Below are 16,570 nucleotides of genomic sequence, written 5' to 3' on the forward strand. Positions count from 1 at the left end.
GTGTGGTGAAATTGCAAAAAAAGTGCAATCCCACACTTGCTTTTTTTATTTTTTTTTTTCTGCAATGTTCACTAAATGCTAAAACTGACCTGCCATTATGACTCTCCAGGTCATTACAAGTTCAGACACCACGCACGTATAGGTTTATAGGTATATAAGTGGTGAAAAAAATATCCAAATTTTGTAAAAAAAAAAAAAACAAAACAAAAAAAGTTGCCATTTTCCGAGACCTGTAGCGTCTCCATTTTTCGGGATCTGGGTTCGGGTGAGAGCTTATTTTTTGCGCAACGACCTGACGTTTTTACAGATACCATTTTGATCTGTATATGATCTTTTGATTTTATTGCAAAATGGCAGCAACCAAAAAAAGTAATTCTGGAGTATTGATTTTTTCCCCACTACGCCATTTAACAACTGTATTATTTTGTTTTTTATATTGATAGATCAGGCGATTCTGAACATGGCGATACCAAATATGTGCATATTTGATTTTTTTTTTTTTTTTTTTAAAGGATGATGATTTGAACATTTATATTTAAAAAAAAAAAAACATTTTTTTTTACTTGATTCAATAGTGTCCATAGGAGACTAGAAGCTGCGATCATCCGATAGATCAGGGCATTGGTGGCCTAACACCTTGTTCATGCTTGTATAGTGGAAGCAAAGCTGAACTTTGGGACCCTGTCCTTGTTTTTTCTATTGTATTATTTGTTATGGACGGTGAATGCCTAAAAAAAAAAAAATATGGAAAACCCTGCCAAAATTGATGTTTCCTTTCACTTTACCTCAGTAAAAAGTGTAATAAAACATGGTCTAAAAATTATACATATCCCAAGTGTACAGCTCGTTATAAGCGTGTCTTCGAAAAACAGTATCGACTGGGCGTAATCGTATTATCATGCAAAATCGGGTTATCCCGTCACTCGGGGGCACAGGCCCTGCACAGAAAATCTGAGGAAAACACCACCTCAGACTGCTCTTGTGTCAGTCTCCTGCCCAAAAAACTGAACTAAAAGGTGACAGAAAATGTCGCCACTGACAAACACAGCTCGCTCCGAAAAGACCGAGTCCTCGGGAACATTAATGTGTCCCAAACATTATTGGAAAAAGTTATTAACCCTGGAGTGCGACAACAGGCCAGCGGGGAAAAATGGCTGACTCTCAGCTCGCCGTCCACAGCAGTCAGGGGCCCTCGTGGCCCCTTGGAAAGAGTTATTGCCCACCACAGCGGCAGACCCTTCACTACTGGGAGAATAAGAGGCATGGCCGCCTGCTAGGGGCCCCTGCAGCCCACAGCGTAGGCCAGAGCTCATACAGTAAGGAGCCCGCACTCTCCCGCTCTACTGAGAACTGTTCTCCTTCATAGACCAAACACAACTGACTGAGACTGGATGTAACGGAGCGGAAATGAGAGGTCACATGCTACGCTGCCGCGTACCCCACGTGACCGTGACGTTTCCGGAGGGAGGGCCTAAGTGAGATGACAAGTTATTCACGTGACTTAGAGACACACCGGAAGTGGCTCGTTCAGCTGTCCGGCTGTCCGGTAGTCTCGGTGCCGACCATGGCCTCCATCCTAGAAGAATACGAGAACTCTCTGTCCCGTGTAAACGTCCCGAGTCACAATAGGGGCCCCGGCATCCCTCTGTCCGGTGGGTGTCTAGGTATAGGATGTGGCTGCTGCCTTTCGCGCTGGTTTGCAGGTGCTATAGCTGGAGGATTTGTCTGTTGCAGGCGGTGCAGCCCCAGCTGTGTGTGTACTGCAGGTTATAGCCAGGGTGTGTGCTCACAGACACGGTGTGTGGTCCCAGTGCAGTGGACGGGCACAGTCAGATTGCGGGGTGTGCAGAGGACGGGCACAGTCAGATTGCGGGGTGTGCAGAGGACGGGCGCAGTCAGATTGCGGGGTGTGCAGAGGACGGGCGCAGTCAGATTGCGGGGTGTGCAGAGGACGGGCGCAGTCAGATTGCGGGGTGTGCAGAGGACGGGCGCAGTCAGATTGCGGGGTGTGCAGAGGACGGGCGCAGTCAGATTGCGGGGTGTGCAGAGGACGGGCGCAGTCAGATTGCGGGGTGTGCGGAGGACGGGCGCAGTCGGATTTTGGGGTGTGCGGAGGAAGGGCGCAGTCGGATTGTGGGGCGTGTGGAGGACGGGCGCAGTCAGATTGCGGGGCGTGTGGAGGACGGGCGCAGTCAGATTGTGGGGTGTGCGGAGGACGGACGCAGTCAGATTGGGGGGCGTGCGGAGGATGGGAGCAGTCAGATTGCGGGGCGTGTGGAGGACGGGCGCAGTCAGATTGTGGGGTGTGCGGAGGACGGACGCAGTCAGATTGGGGGGCGTGCGGAGGACGGGCACAGTCAGATTGCAGGGCGCGCAGTGGATGGGCACAGTCAGATTGCAGGGCGCGCAGTGGACGGGCACAGTCAGATTGCAGGGCGCGCAGTGAGAATTCCATACTTGGTTATGTTGATCATGACGCTACTCGGGGTGGTGCACATGGGGTGTCTGCCTTTAGGGATGTGTAGTGAAGGATCGCTGACATCTATTTACTACATTGCCTTGTCTTGAGAATTAATTTGTAAAACTGTGTTTGCGTGGGTTTCCCCCCACACTCCAAAGCTATACTGATAGGAAATGTGGATTGTGAACCCTAATGGGGACAGCGATGATAATGTCTGTAAAGCTCTTGCAAATATGAAGTTGCTAAAGAAGCAATGCATAATAAATAAGATGGGTATCAGATGCCCATAAAGTACCGTATTTATACGCGAAAGATGTATATCTCGGTACCGTGTTAGCCAGTGGATAGAAAAATATTTACCATCTTTTCAGTTAGCCATTAAGAGGTATCAGCCACTGAGGACTCTCAAGTCCAAATATTTTTCGTATTTTATAGTGTGTTACGGCCACCAGATTCATCTCAGCTAAAAGAACAGACATTTATAGTACATTTCATAACTTCCCAAATTCTTATGAAAACATTTACAGCACATCCTGCAGTGTACTTGTGCACCCAATTTATATATTTTAGGAGTCGGTACATTTTATAGTGATTCCTACTCCACAGTCCTGACGACCACAGTAGCTCGTCTTGCTACCAAAAATTCCGAAAGGTAGTCTGTCAGCAGCTTATCCCCATCTCAACATTGAAAACCCCTTGATGCGCAGCTGAGGGGAGCGTACGTGTGTGCTCGGTTGTTAAGTGAACGAGTGTTCACCCTAGTGTTACAGTTTGTGTGATCTCGGTCCTTGCTTGGTGCAAACACTATTTTTCCTTGTCTTGAGAATCATTTTTTAAAACTGTTTGTTGATAGGATTCTTTATACTCCCCTATAAATAATCATTTCTGGCACATCATCCTCTGGTGTTGGTGGCCTGTGCCTATAGATGAGTGGACACTTAAACTGTTAAAATTATTCTGACTGGTGAATGCAAAGCTCATGGTTATTGGAGACTTGCATTAATAGTTGGCTGATGTGGGCAATTTATATACCAAAGCAAAAGGATTTTAAGGCTGGGGTCACACTTGCGAGTTCAATGCAAGAAACTCGCCCATCAATACCCGGTACAGCCGCCGGCACTCGGGACCGGAGTGTGCGGCTGCATGTTTTTCTATGCAGCTGAACGCTCCGTTCCCAAGTGGCGGCAGCCCCGCTGACGGGTATTGATGCAAGTGACTCGCACGAGTTTCTCGCATTGCACGCGCAAGTGTGACCCCAGTCTAAGGAGGGTTGTCTGCTGAAAACAAGTGATTGGTGAAGCATTTTTCCGCTGGATCCGGCACAGTCGGCAGAATGAGTCCTTTTATCCCACTAGAATGGAGCTCATGCTCCACCACCCCTCTATTAATTCCTTATGGAGTTGCAGAGCGCTGCACTCAGCTCTTTCAGGCAATCCCATAGAGAATTAATGGAGAGCGCCACCTCCCTTCTCTCTGCTGTTCTGGCGTTAGATGTGAGCTATGGATATGTCATAAATGTCCCTTGAGACAATTCCTTCTTCCCATCTTCATTGATGTGTATTGTTAGGCTGTTCTTGTAAATAATATTTATTTATTGCAGTTTTATTTTTTGCTTACAGCTTGTTGCCTAGGGGACTGACCACTGCTTCTGTCCAGCAGCAGCAACCGAACATGCACAGTGCTTACATGCTCGTTCCAATGGAGCTTGTAATCACAGAACCAAAGCTGGCAGGGAATGCTGTCAGCTCACAACCCCTGCCAGCTTCAGCGTTACTGCCTCATAGTGCAGCACCAGGAACGCACAGTTCGAGGCAGCTGTGTAAGGCTGGGTTCCCATGATGAGCTTTGGGTAAGTTTTTGATGTTGCAGATTTTCTGCACTCATTACATAATAGGTTTTGTGCATTTTTTTTCAAAAATACACGGTGTAAACAGCTCACCAAAAAAACTCATCATGGGAACACAGCCTAATAGCTGAGCATCCAATCTATCACTCAAGCAATGCTCCCTCCTTCCCACCTGGACTAGTGCGATCCAGTAAAGACAACGTCAGAGTAACCCTTTAATGCTGACATTTTAATGTAAAATGAATTTGACAATAAGGGTCTGTACACATTTCTGAATGGTGCATCTTATTTCTTGTTCTTTTTCAGGTTATGTTAACGCTCGCTTAGAGAAAGAGACACCAATATTCAATAAGCAGAGGATTGATTTTACTCCTCCAGAAAACATTAACAGCCTGGTGGTGTGCAGCAGTCAGCTCTGCATGAGCCTGGGGAAGGAGACCATCCTCCGGTATGTACGATGGATAGCATCCTACTGTGCTATGTGTGATGGAGGTCGTCCTCCTGTGGTGTGTGTGATGGAGGCCGTCCTCCGGTGGTGTGTGTGATGGAGGCCGTCCTCCAGTGGGGTGTGTGTGATGGAGGCCGTCCTCCTGTGGGGTGTGTGTGATGGAGGCCGTCCTCCTGTGGGGGGGGGGTGATGGAGGCCGTCCTCCTGTGGGGTGTGTGTGATGGAGGCCGTCCTCCTGTGGGGTGTGTGTGATGGAGGCCGTCCTCCTGTGGGGTGTGTGTGATGGAGGCCGTCCTCCTGTGGGGTGTGTGTGATGGAGGCCGTCCTCCTGTGGGGTGTGACGCGACGGTCGCTCAATACGCACATAGTTCAGCTGATAGTTCCTTCCTTATTTCATTTTCTTCTCTTTTGTAATCCCTGTTCCTGAAGGATCGATTTGGTGAAGGCTGACCAGCCAAATCAAGTAGAACTGGGTCGGAAGGATGATTTCAAAGTTCACAAGATGTTCTTGGACCCTACAGGTAACAGCTAATATTGACAACCTCTTCTCTGTTGCTGTGTTCCCCCTTATAAAGTAACATCCTGCGTTCTCCTCTGGTGCCGCTCCAGCAGTGACGGCGCTGGCTTTCTCGGGGCTTATGTGACATCATGTCACACTTGCCCTGTAGCCAATCAGTCTCTTTCTTCAACTGTAAGGTGAGCACAGGCTGTTGATAGTTGACGAGGGCTTGTCCAAGTAGTGGACAACCCCTTTAAATCTTATGGAGACTTAGTAGTTGACAAAAGACGTCTAGTTTTACTGCATTGACAATGCTTGAACTTTCTGTTCTGCTCAAACTTGTTCCTACATCTGAGTGTCAGCCTACACTCTCCCGAAAAAAGTGCACGGCAAAGTGAGCGTGAGCTCTGTCTTCACCATACAGTCTATGGCCCCAACGGCCTATACGTCCAGACCTCGTTTTGCTGCGATCACAGCAATTTAACCTTCACTGACAGCGACATTTAAATTATGCTATTACACCCATCGGCCCCCAGTAATGCAATCACTTGAGTTATCATGGCAGCCGGGGGCTTGATAAAGACTCCTGTATCTGCCATCTTGGTCCTCCTGTGAGGCTTAGCTACCGGCTGGGTTTCATAGGAGAACTACATTTTGCTCAATACTGCAATAATGATCGCAGGTCCATTTTCCAAAATAATAAATTAGCCCCTTTCTGTCTTCAAAAATAAAGAAATGAATCAAATCAACATATCTGGTATCATTATGCCCCCCAAAAAGTTGGAAACTGTACGATAAACCTTGAAAGGAAGAAGAAAAAAAAAAATCAAGTGCCAGAGTTGCTATTTACACGTTCCCCAAAATATGCAACAAAAGTCAATCAAAATGTTGTACATTCCCATAAAATCCCGTCAGGTCAGGGTGCGAAAAGAACAAGACAAGCACAAACTTTTTTTATACAGGTTTTTGAACATTTTTATCTCCTCTAAAATGTACAAAAAAAAAAAGAAAACTTGACAAGTTTGGTATCGCGAAGTCATATTGACCTGGAGATTAATGATGCCAGGTAATTTTTAGCACACACAATGTTTTGCACACAACCCCATTTTCTGGTTTATTGAATAGTGTCAATCAGAACAGCAAAGAATCCCTCATGCATCTGTCAATGGAAAAATAGACAATGTTATGGCTGTTGGGAAAAGGGTGAGGAGAAAACTGAAATTGCTGATCATTAAATGATTAATGACTTATCCTTAGGATAGATCCTCAATATGAGATTAGTGGGGTCTTTTTGTAATGGATCCATGTTGTCCGTTCCTTTTATCTCCATGCTTTCTCTATTCTGAGCTGTATTTGCAGATCAGACTTTGCTAGTCAAGTCTATGGAGATCCATCAAAAACAGATTGATCCATTGATGAGGGAAAAAAAAGTTCAGACAGTTTAAAAAAAAAAAAGACAGATCCCTAAAGGTTGACACGGTTGAAAGGTTGGGCAACAAGTGTGTGAATGCAGCCAATAAGTTGGTCTGAGAGCCATAATCAGAAAATTAATGATTACAATGTCATATTTACAGAAATGAAACTTTACATAGTAATGAAATATATTTCATGTATAATTGTAAGGCTCTATTATAACACACTTACGTTGTGGGCTACACATTACCTGATCCATCTTTCCGCAAATACCACCGCTGGATTCTGTTGTGGTTTCTGTAATCTTTGCGGAAAATATAATGCTTCCTGTTCAAGAGAATCTGTCACCAGGGTTTTGCTACCCCATCTGAGAGAATCATAATGTAGAGACAGAGACCCCGATTCCAGCAATGTATAATTTACTAGGCTGTTTGCTGCAGTTTTAACAAAGTGACTGTTTTCTCTGCTACAGATCTAGCAGTGCTCAGAATGCGGAGTCCTGTATAACCCCGCCCACACCACTGATTGGCTGCTTTCTGCCTACGCAAAATGTACACGGAAAGTTGCCAATCAGTTGTGGGGGTATGGTTTGACTACATGGCAGCAGGCAAAGTAATCTTTGTGATAACCTGCTGAAAAAAACCCACTGATTTTATTAAAACTACACTAAGCAGCTCAGTAAGTGACACATTTCTGGAATTAGGGTCTCTGTCCCTACATTATGCTGCTCTCAGATTAGATACAACTGTTTGACAGATTCCCTTTAAATCTGCTGTAGCTGCTGATGGAGCTTGTTAGTCCATGCTTAACCTAAAAACTATTTTGTTCCAGCTTTAAAGCAGCAATACATTATAATTTTTATACATTATTTGAAACTTCTGTCTCTGATGCAATTTGTATTCATTTTAGGATGTCACCTCGTGATCGCTCTGACCTCCAGCGAATGCCTGTATCTCAATCGTAACGTCCAGAAAGTCCGTCCGCTTTCCCGATGGAAAGGCCACATAATTGAGAGCATCGGCTGGAACAAGTTTCAGAAGAACGATACAACCACTGGACCTATACTCGTTGGCACTGCCCAAGGTCAAATCTTTGAGGCAGAGATCTCAACCACTGAAGGTGGACTCTTTGGCACAAACCCTGATCAGTATTTTCGCTTTCTTCACACACTAGAAGAAGAGACTGGACCTGCTCCAGTTTGCTGTCTAGAAATCAATTGTGGGTATGAAAATCGTTACTGTGTAATTGCAACAACTCGAAAAAGGCTTTTCCAGTTCGCTGCCAAGATAACCGAAGGCGCCGAACAGCAAGGCTTCACTCCACTCTTCAACCAGACCATGGATGATCTTCCAAGCATCCAGGAATTCCCTGGCAACCTTGGTTATAGTGAAATTGCCTTTTACACCCAGAAACTTCGGACCTACCCAATGTCGTTTGCTTGGATGATGGGAAATGGAGTGCTTTACGGCAATTTGGATTTTACCAGGCCCGACTCCGTGTTGACTGATGTCCAAGTGTGGGAGTACCCGTCTCTTGTCGAGAAGCCAATATCCATCGTCATTACACAGTTCCATTTCTTGCTCTTGCTGCCTGACCGAGTAAAGGCCATCTGCACTTTAAATGGTCAGGTAGTGTTTGAAGACATATTCACGGAAAAATTTGGCCCACTGAGAAGGATGGTGAAGGATCCAGTTATCGGCCAGATCTGGATCCATACCGAGAGAGCGGTCTTCAGGTACCATGTTGAACGAGAACCTAGAGACGTTTGGAAGATGTACATGAACATGGGCAAATTTGACTTGGCCAAAGAGTTTTGTAAGGATCGCCCAGAATGCATGGACACGGTGTTGGCCAAGGAAGCAGAACATTGCTTCCAGATAAAGAAATATAAAGAAAGCGCCAAATGTTATGCCCTCACTCAAAACTACTTTGAAGAGATAGCGCTTAAATTCATTGAAGCCAAACAGGAGGAAGCACTTATGGAGTTTCTCTTAAAAAAGTTGTCCAACCTTAAGTCTTCGGAGAAAATCCAAGTCACGTTACTTACGACTTGGTTAACGGAGTTGTATCTGAATCGCCTTGGATTGTTGGAAAGTGATTCCTCAAAAAGAAGCTTGTATCTGAAGACACGGGATGAATTCAGGACTTTCCTAAGTAGTAAAATAAATAGGGAATGCCTTAGTAATAACCGGGCATCCATATACGATCTCTTGGCCAGTCATGGAGATACCGAGCATATGGTTTATTTTGCTGTTCTAATGGAAGACTATGAACGGGTAGTATCTCATCATTGCCAAAACGATGACTATGATGAAGCCCTCAACGTACTGTCTAAGCACCAAGACAAAAACCTCTTTTACAAATTCTCTCCCGTCCTGATGCAGCACATTCCCAAAAAAGTTGTGGATGCTTGGGTCAAAATGGGCAAAAAACTTGACCCAAAAAACCTAATTCCTGCCCTTGTTAATTACAATCAAAGTGCGTGCACACAGATAAATGAAGCCATCAGGTACATGGAGTTCTGTGTGTACGAGCTTCGGGAAACCGAGCAGGCCATTCACAACTACCTCCTGTCACTGTATGCCCAGTTTCTACCCGATTCTCTCCTTTTATACCTGGAAAAAGCTGGCACTAACCCCAACAGAATTTATTACGACCTGAAATATGCCCTGCGCCTATGTGCCGAGCACGAGCATCACTGCGCTTGTGTTCATGTCTACAAAGTTATGGAGCTCTATGAAGAGGCGGTGGATCTTGCTTTAAAGGTATATATTAAGTGAGAGGTACTCGTATTAACCAAAAAAATAGCTCACATTTCTACAGAAATATTCACATCTGAGTGTCCGCCTCCTGTGGGCTTACACTCCCGAAGATGATGAGTGTCAGAGTGCACTTTTGCTCTTCCGGCACCCTTACAGTTGGCACATACTTCCGAATACTGTTTCGCGGGGGGGTTGGACGTATGCCCAAATAAGACCACCGAGTATGTCCCTAAATGCAATTTGAAAATACGCTAACTTATTAAAGTGGACCTGGCACTTTCTCAGAAATATATTGAGTTAAATACTTTGTAAAAATTCCCAAGCTCCCTTGATTTTGCTGCTTTTTTCTTTTTTACTTTTGAAAGCTAGATTGCACAGATATTCACATTTGTGGCTTTTGGAGTGCATAATGTGAAATCTGCTTTGCAGGCCAACTTCATATTTTGTTACTGTTTTTTGTCTTCTCTGGGGTGTTCGCCTTCACCCCTCTCTCTCACAGATGCTGCCAGTCACACAGCTCAGGACCTGGTCTAGCAGTCTCAGATGCCGCCGAGCTGTGATTGACGGTGGCTGGGAGGGAGGGGTAAAAGTGAATGCCACTAGAGAAGGCTCTAATTTCTGATACAAACTATAGTAAATCAGTCGGACTGTGCTTGACCTCTACCCCCTCAAAGTAACTTTTCACGTTGTAAATTGCATGATTTTATTTTTATGACTTCTATGACATAAATGGGATTTCCTGACTCTCTTGGTTAAAGAGGAGCTTTCAGCAGATTTTTCATGTTGAATTGAGCACACAATATAATAGGAGCTGCAGAGCTGAATAAAATGTAGTTTTTTTTGTTTTTTTTTAAATTTCACTTTTATATCATACAGGACAAGTACACGCCCCCAGTGAAAACTCTCTGACAACACCCACTTAGACTTAACAAAAGTTAACTCATTAGATGCCAAATACTTTGATTGGCAATATCTCCGCAATGGTGAGGCTTAACTGAAAAGAAAAAATATATATTTTATTCCTCTCTGCAGACTCCTTTACATCCTGTGTCCAGTTTTACATGAAAAATTTGGTGAGAAGTCCTCTTTAAGGAAAATGCCAGCTATAAAGATCACATGTAAGACAACTAGTTTACCTTTCTTCTCCAATTTTTATAGGTTGATGTGGATCTTGCCAAGTCCTGCGCAGATTTACCAGCCAACGACGAAGAGCTTAAGAAGAAGCTGTGGTTAAAGATCGCTCGTCATGTGGTTCAAGAAGAGAAGGATGTGAAGAAGGCCATGGTTTGCCTGTCCAGCTGTAACCTCCTGAAAATTGAGGACATTCTTCCATTCTTTCCAGACTTTGTGACCATTGACCACTTTAAGGAAGCCATTTGCAGCTCCCTGCAAGCTTACAACCAGCATATCGAGGAGCTGAAGCAAGAAATGGAAGATGCTACCCTGAGTGCAAAGCGCATACGGGAAGACATGCAAGAAATGAGAAACAAGTATGGGTCCGTAGATCCCCAAGACAAGTGTTCTGGCTGTGACTTTCCCCTTTTGAATCGCCCTTTTTATCTCTTTCTTTGTAACCACATGTTCCACTATGACTGCCTGATGCAGACTGTTGTCCCAAACCTCCCACAGTATAAGCAACTGAAGCTGGAAGATCTGCAGAAGAAACTGGTAACTGCATCCCAGACTTCCAAAAGTCGCTCCCATGCAAAGGACGAAGACAGTATAAGCCTAGGGAAAGGACAGAAAAGTCGTGAACAAATTAAAGCGGACATTGACGACCTTGTTGCAGCGGAGTGCCCCTTCTGTGGCGAACTGATGATTCGGTCTATTGACAAACCTTTCATTGAGCCACAGCAATATAAAGAAGAGATGCTCAGCTGGCTTTAATATCTATGTGTAAGGTTTGGGTGAAATCAAGAAACTTCTGACGTTCCATTGATAAGATTTTTTTTCTCTTTAAGGGTATTTGCACACTAAGTCTTTTTGCAGAGTTTTCAGAACAAAAACTGAGCAGACCCTTCAAGTTTTTGTGCAGGATTATTTGGATCCAGAAACACAGTGTGCACATACCCTTACAATCACACGAACCACTGCCAGCTGTATTTTGATGGCTGCTGTAATGTGTGATCATCACTCATTTATGACTGGCAGGAAGATCTTCTTGGATTTTCTGCATTGATATCATTTTTTTTACACTTATGAGTAGGGCATTTTTTTAATTTCCTTTAAAGATCTGTCTAATACTTCTATAATACAACTACAATGCAATAAAATGGCCTCTTTGCTGATGAAAATCCTAACCTGTAACCGTCACGTAGCTGTTAATTGATTTGCTTGGATTAAAACTAAGGCCGAGTTCAGATGCTGGCGTATTTCACACATCGCAGTGCCTAGATCGATCACAGGTATCCTGACCCTAACTTACAGGCTCATGTTAGTCTGTGGTCAGTCCAGGCATTGTGGTCTTTATACAGACCGTGAAATATGCCCGTCTGAACCTGGCCCAACTAATACAAAATACTGGATAATGCTGAGGTTTAGAGACTGACTTTTGTAAAAGGGTCATCCCATGAACAAAGTACATTTTCTTGATCAGATTGTGGAATAAGTTCCATAATTGGATGTGTTAAAACAGAATGTGCTTGTGCTGAGAATCTAGTAAATGTGCCCCTGCTATACACTGTAACTTGCCATATCTGATCACGCAGAGATGATCTACTTCATGGTCCGCACATACCACAACACCTGGCCACTTATGATAAGTGAGTATACAGATGAAAAAGGAGGGGCTTGCAGATGCTGCTTTCTAAGGCAACATATTTCCCTGCCTGTTTTATCACAGGAGTGTTTTTGCCTTGTCTTTAGCCCTCTAAGCTCATCATAAATTAAAGGGGTATTTCCATCTCCAAGATCCTATTCCAATATGCAGTAGGTGTAGTAGTAATAATATTAGCAAATACCTCCAATAAGAAATGTAATATAGTTCTTCTGATTTGCTATGTCACTTACTGCATGTGCAGGGCATTTCAGTAGCTTATATATCCATGGTTACAACCTCTAACGGCTAACTAACTGTCACTATATAAATGGTCGTAATCATGGATACCTAAGCTACTTCAATGCCCTGCATAGTATAAGCGACTTAGCAAATCAGAAGAACCATACTACATATTGGAATAGGATCTTGGAAATGGGAATACCCCTTTAAGTCAGTGATGTAGGAGCTGCATCGCCGCTGAGCTGATATGTCACTGACTTGAGCTATCATAAGCTCACAAGACTTTTGACGTGGCAGAAACACTTAGGCTATGTGCACACGTTGTGGATTGGGGTGCAGAACTTTCCGCACAAAATCCGCATCTCCTGGCAGAAACCGCAGGTGCAGATTTGCCGCAGATTTTCTGCGTTTTTTACCCCTGCGGATCTCTATTATGGAAGGGGTCAGAAACGCTGCAGTTCCCCACAAAAGAAGAAGCATGCTACTTCTTTTGTTCCGCAGCGGTTTTCATGCGGATTTTTCCGCACCATTAGCACAGCTTTTTTTCTTTGCTATTGATTTACATTGTACTGTAAATCACTGTGCGGATCTGCAGCGTTTCTGCGCGGAAAAATCCGCTGCGGATCCGCACTAAATCGGCATGGTGTGAATTTAGCCTTACTCCTGTGATTGGAGCAGTTCTGTATGGTAGGACACAGCAAATGCAAGACACAGCAGTGGCACATTTATAAGATTCTCAGCACAGGAACATTTTCTTTTAATACATCCAATTCTGGAACTTAAAATTTCAAGATCTATTAATTAAAATGTACTTTATTCTTAGGGAAACCCCTTTAAAGTCCATTTTTGCAGGCTGATAATTGGTTAAATGATCATTGCCGTGTTTTAGCTATTTCTGCCAGTCTGATGTTATATCGCATTGTATATGCAGATATGATTGATGCTTGTAGGACATCCCGTCATGTAACCCTGGGATGTGCTACCGTCCATAATAAATTGCATGTGGATGAACAGTTGTTTGACAAACATAACAGATAATGGCTCCATACAATTGGAAGAAAAGGAGCGCCATTCAACTTTTTGTATTATCCGCTTGTGTATACGATGTGTAGATTTTTCTTCCTGTAGTATTTTTCTTTCCTTCTATTCTGTTAATGACTCTGAGCTGAAATTTCCTAAAATAAAATACTGTATGTCAAATGTTAACCTATGATCTAACACTTGACTATCTTACCTTCATCGTTGCTATTGCTTCACAATTACACTGTGAAAGATCCTAATTTATTGCGTATTATGTTGTAAACGCATTTCGTTTTAGAGGTTGTCCGCTAGCCCGACTCAGTTACCGGTTTTGCCATAAATTCTTAGAGGGATATTCCCATCTCCAAGATACTATCCCAATATGTAGTAGGTGTAATAATAATATTAGCAAATACCTTCAATTAGAAATGTTGTATAGTTCTTCTGATTTGCTTTGTCTCTTTTCCTCATGTACAGGCATTGCAGGACCTTAGGTATCCATGGTTATGACCACATTAAGTGACAGCAAGGTTCTAGTGGTCATAACCACGGATACCTAAGGTCCTGCAATGCCTGCACTTGAATAGAGAGACATAGCGAATCAGAAGAACTATACTACATTTCTAATTGAAGGTATTTGCTAATATTATTAGTATTACACCAACTACATATTTGGATAGGATCTTGGAGATGGGAATATCACTTTACCACCTTGGGTTTTTCTGTTTTTGTTTTGTGCTCCCCTTCTTCCCAGAGTCATAACTTTTTAGAAAAAAAAAAGTTCAATTCTACAATTGTCCTTTGGGTTTTTTTTTGTTTTTTTTTACCATGTTCACTAAATTCTAAAACTGACCTGCCATTATGATTCTCCAGGTCATTACGATTTCACAGACACCAAACATGTACAGGTTCTTTTTTATTTAAGTGCTTAAAAAAATTACAAACTTTGCAAAGACAAAAATAAATGTTGCCAGGACCCATAGCGTCTCCGTTTTTCAGGAACGGTTGAGGGCTTATTTTTTGCTCACTGAGCTTATGTTTTTATTGATGCCATTTTGGGGTAGATACAGTGTTTTGATCACCCGTTATTGCAATATTTGCGACCAAAGAAAAGGTAATTCTGGTGTTTTGTTTTTTTTTTGCTTTTGCCTTTTACCAACCGGATTAATTCTTTTTACATTTTGATAAATTGGGGGTTTCGGAACTTCGGCGATACCAAATGTATTTTTTTTTTTTCTTTATTTTGAATGGGGCTAAACTTTTAGAAGGGAGAGCAATGACAATCACAAGACCAAGGGTTGTCATACCAACCCATCAGCACCCCGTGGTCAAGTGACAGCAGTGCCTATTGGTGGATCTAATAACACTCTGGTTTGCACAAGTTAAATACTGCTGTCAGAGATTGACAGCGGCATTTAACATATTAACATTCGCGGGTGGCTCTTGATTCCACCCTCGCCTGTTAGGGGCACATGACAGCTGATCAGATCGACTATCATGTACCAGAAAAGCTGCGGGCTCAGCTCTGGAACCCGCACCAAAGAGAGGGAGGCAACCTATGACATACCTATATGTCTTAGGTCGTAAATGGGTTAAAGATATTAGCCCTAAATAACCCCAAATTTCTTTTCTGCCAGATCCATGTTTTATCCTTTTCTGCTCCCCTTTCTGTGCTCTAGCGTCAGCTCTGTTCTCGCAGTCATCACAGACGCCACAGCCCTGCACTACAGAATTCGCTACTCTGTTCTGACTACATTTACCATAATTTCTTGTGCTGGGCTGCAAGCCAGCAGTGAGCACATTATCAGAAAATCTGTCTAAACCCTTCCTACTCCTGTCCCAGTGTCTTGCAGCATTAGCATGATCTCCTGTACGTGTGTGTACACGTTTATACACCCTACTGTATAGATGCAGATAGAAGGGAGAGCGGTGGAGCTGCATGCACAGGAGCAGTATGAGCTTTGCTGAATGCAGTCATGCTCACTAACACAGCCAGACACTCCCACCTATAAGTTTCCAGAGGCCAAAACTTGGGGAGAATCTGACATGATGTTACAGGAAGTCAATTCTCTGCCAGATATCATGTTAAGAATTTGAGAAAGCAATATATTAAGCACTTTGCCAATCAATGGCAGTTCACATGAAAGGGACTTGTAATGTAGTGGCCAACCCCTAATCACATGCATCTCTGCAGTGAGATCAGGAGAGCAGACTCAGTCATTACATGTCTCACACCGGTATCGCTCCCTTTTCATTTAAATTAGGCTCTGGAGACAGATTCTCCGGGAGATCTATGTCTGACCCATAGATCTTAACAGCTCATTTCCATTAAGGAAAATGTGGAATTCTCTGAAATAAGACATCAGATCACCGATATCAAGGTATCATGTTATGTTTTTGTCTATGACCTACATACCCATATAGATGGCATAGGAGAAATAATACTGAAATGGCTACCGTATATACCCGAGTATAAGCCGACCCCCCTCTAATTTTGCCACAAAAAACTGGGAAAACTTATTGACTCGAGTATAAGCCTAGGGTGGAAAATGCAGCAGCTACCGGTGAATTTCAAAAATAAAAATAGATGCTCCATACCGTTCATTATCGCCCCATAGCTGTGCCATATAGTGCTCTGCACCGTTCATTATTGCCCCATAGCTGTGCCATATAGGACTCTGCACCGTTCATTATTGCCCCATAGCTGTGCCATAGAAAGCTGTGCCATATAGTGCTCTGCACCGTTCATTATTGCCCCATAGCTGTGCCATATAGGACTCTGCACCGTTCATTATTGCCCCATAGCTGTAACATAGAAAGCTGTGCCATATAGTGCTCTGCACCGTTCATTATTGCCCCATAGCTGTGCCATATAGTGCTCTGCACCGTTCATTATTGCCCCATAGATGTGCCATAGAAAGCTGTGCCATATAGTGCTCTGCACCGTTCATTATTGCCCCATAGCTGTGCCATATAGTGCTCTGCACCGTTCATTATTGCCCCATAGCTGTGCCATATAGTGCTCTGCACCGTTCATTATTGCCCCATAGCTGTACCATAGAAAGCTGTGCCATATAGTGCTCTGCACCGTTCATTATTGCCCCATAGCTGTGCCATATAGTG

General features: G+C 43.5%; 1 protein-coding gene across 2 annotated transcripts; it reads left to right on the forward strand.

The window, feature by feature from the left end:
• Positions 1-1,487: 1,487 nt before the first annotated feature.
• VPS18 (VPS18 core subunit of CORVET and HOPS complexes) lies at positions 1,488-13,633 on the forward strand. Of its 2 annotated transcripts, none has more exons than XM_077260820.1 (5): positions 1,488-1,652; positions 4,614-4,755; positions 5,185-5,276; positions 7,577-9,432; positions 10,588-13,633. In XM_077260820.1, the coding sequence occupies exons 1-5, from the start codon at positions 1,565-1,567 to the stop codon at positions 11,314-11,316; spliced, it is 2,907 nt and encodes a 968-aa protein (XP_077116935.1). In that variant the 5' UTR covers positions 1,488-1,564; the 3' UTR covers positions 11,317-13,633. The 2 variants fall into 2 exon arrangements, with proteins under 2 accessions (XP_077116935.1, XP_077116942.1); XM_077260827.1 differs by lacking the exon at positions 1,488-1,652 and adding an exon at positions 4,212-4,310.
• Positions 13,634-16,570: the final 2,937 nt, after the last annotated feature.

Source organism: Ranitomeya variabilis, chromosome 1 (genome assembly GCF_051348905.1).
Source record: "Ranitomeya variabilis isolate aRanVar5 chromosome 1, aRanVar5.hap1, whole genome shotgun sequence".
NCBI lineage: Eukaryota > Metazoa > Chordata > Amphibia > Anura > Dendrobatidae > Ranitomeya > Ranitomeya variabilis.

Bases quoted from the DNA above. Each gene is read 5' to 3' on its own strand.
- VPS18 (XM_077260820.1), top strand. From the start codon at position 1,565: ATGGCCTCCATCCTAGAAGAATACGAGAACTCTCTGTCCCGTGTAAAC. The intron at 5,277-7,576 runs GTAACAGCTAAT...TATTCATTTTAG, and splicing joins GATGTTCTTGGACCCTACAG to GATGTCACCTCGTGATCGCT. The intron at 9,433-10,587 runs GTATATATTAAG...CAATTTTTATAG, and splicing joins CGGTGGATCTTGCTTTAAAG to GTTGATGTGGATCTTGCCAA.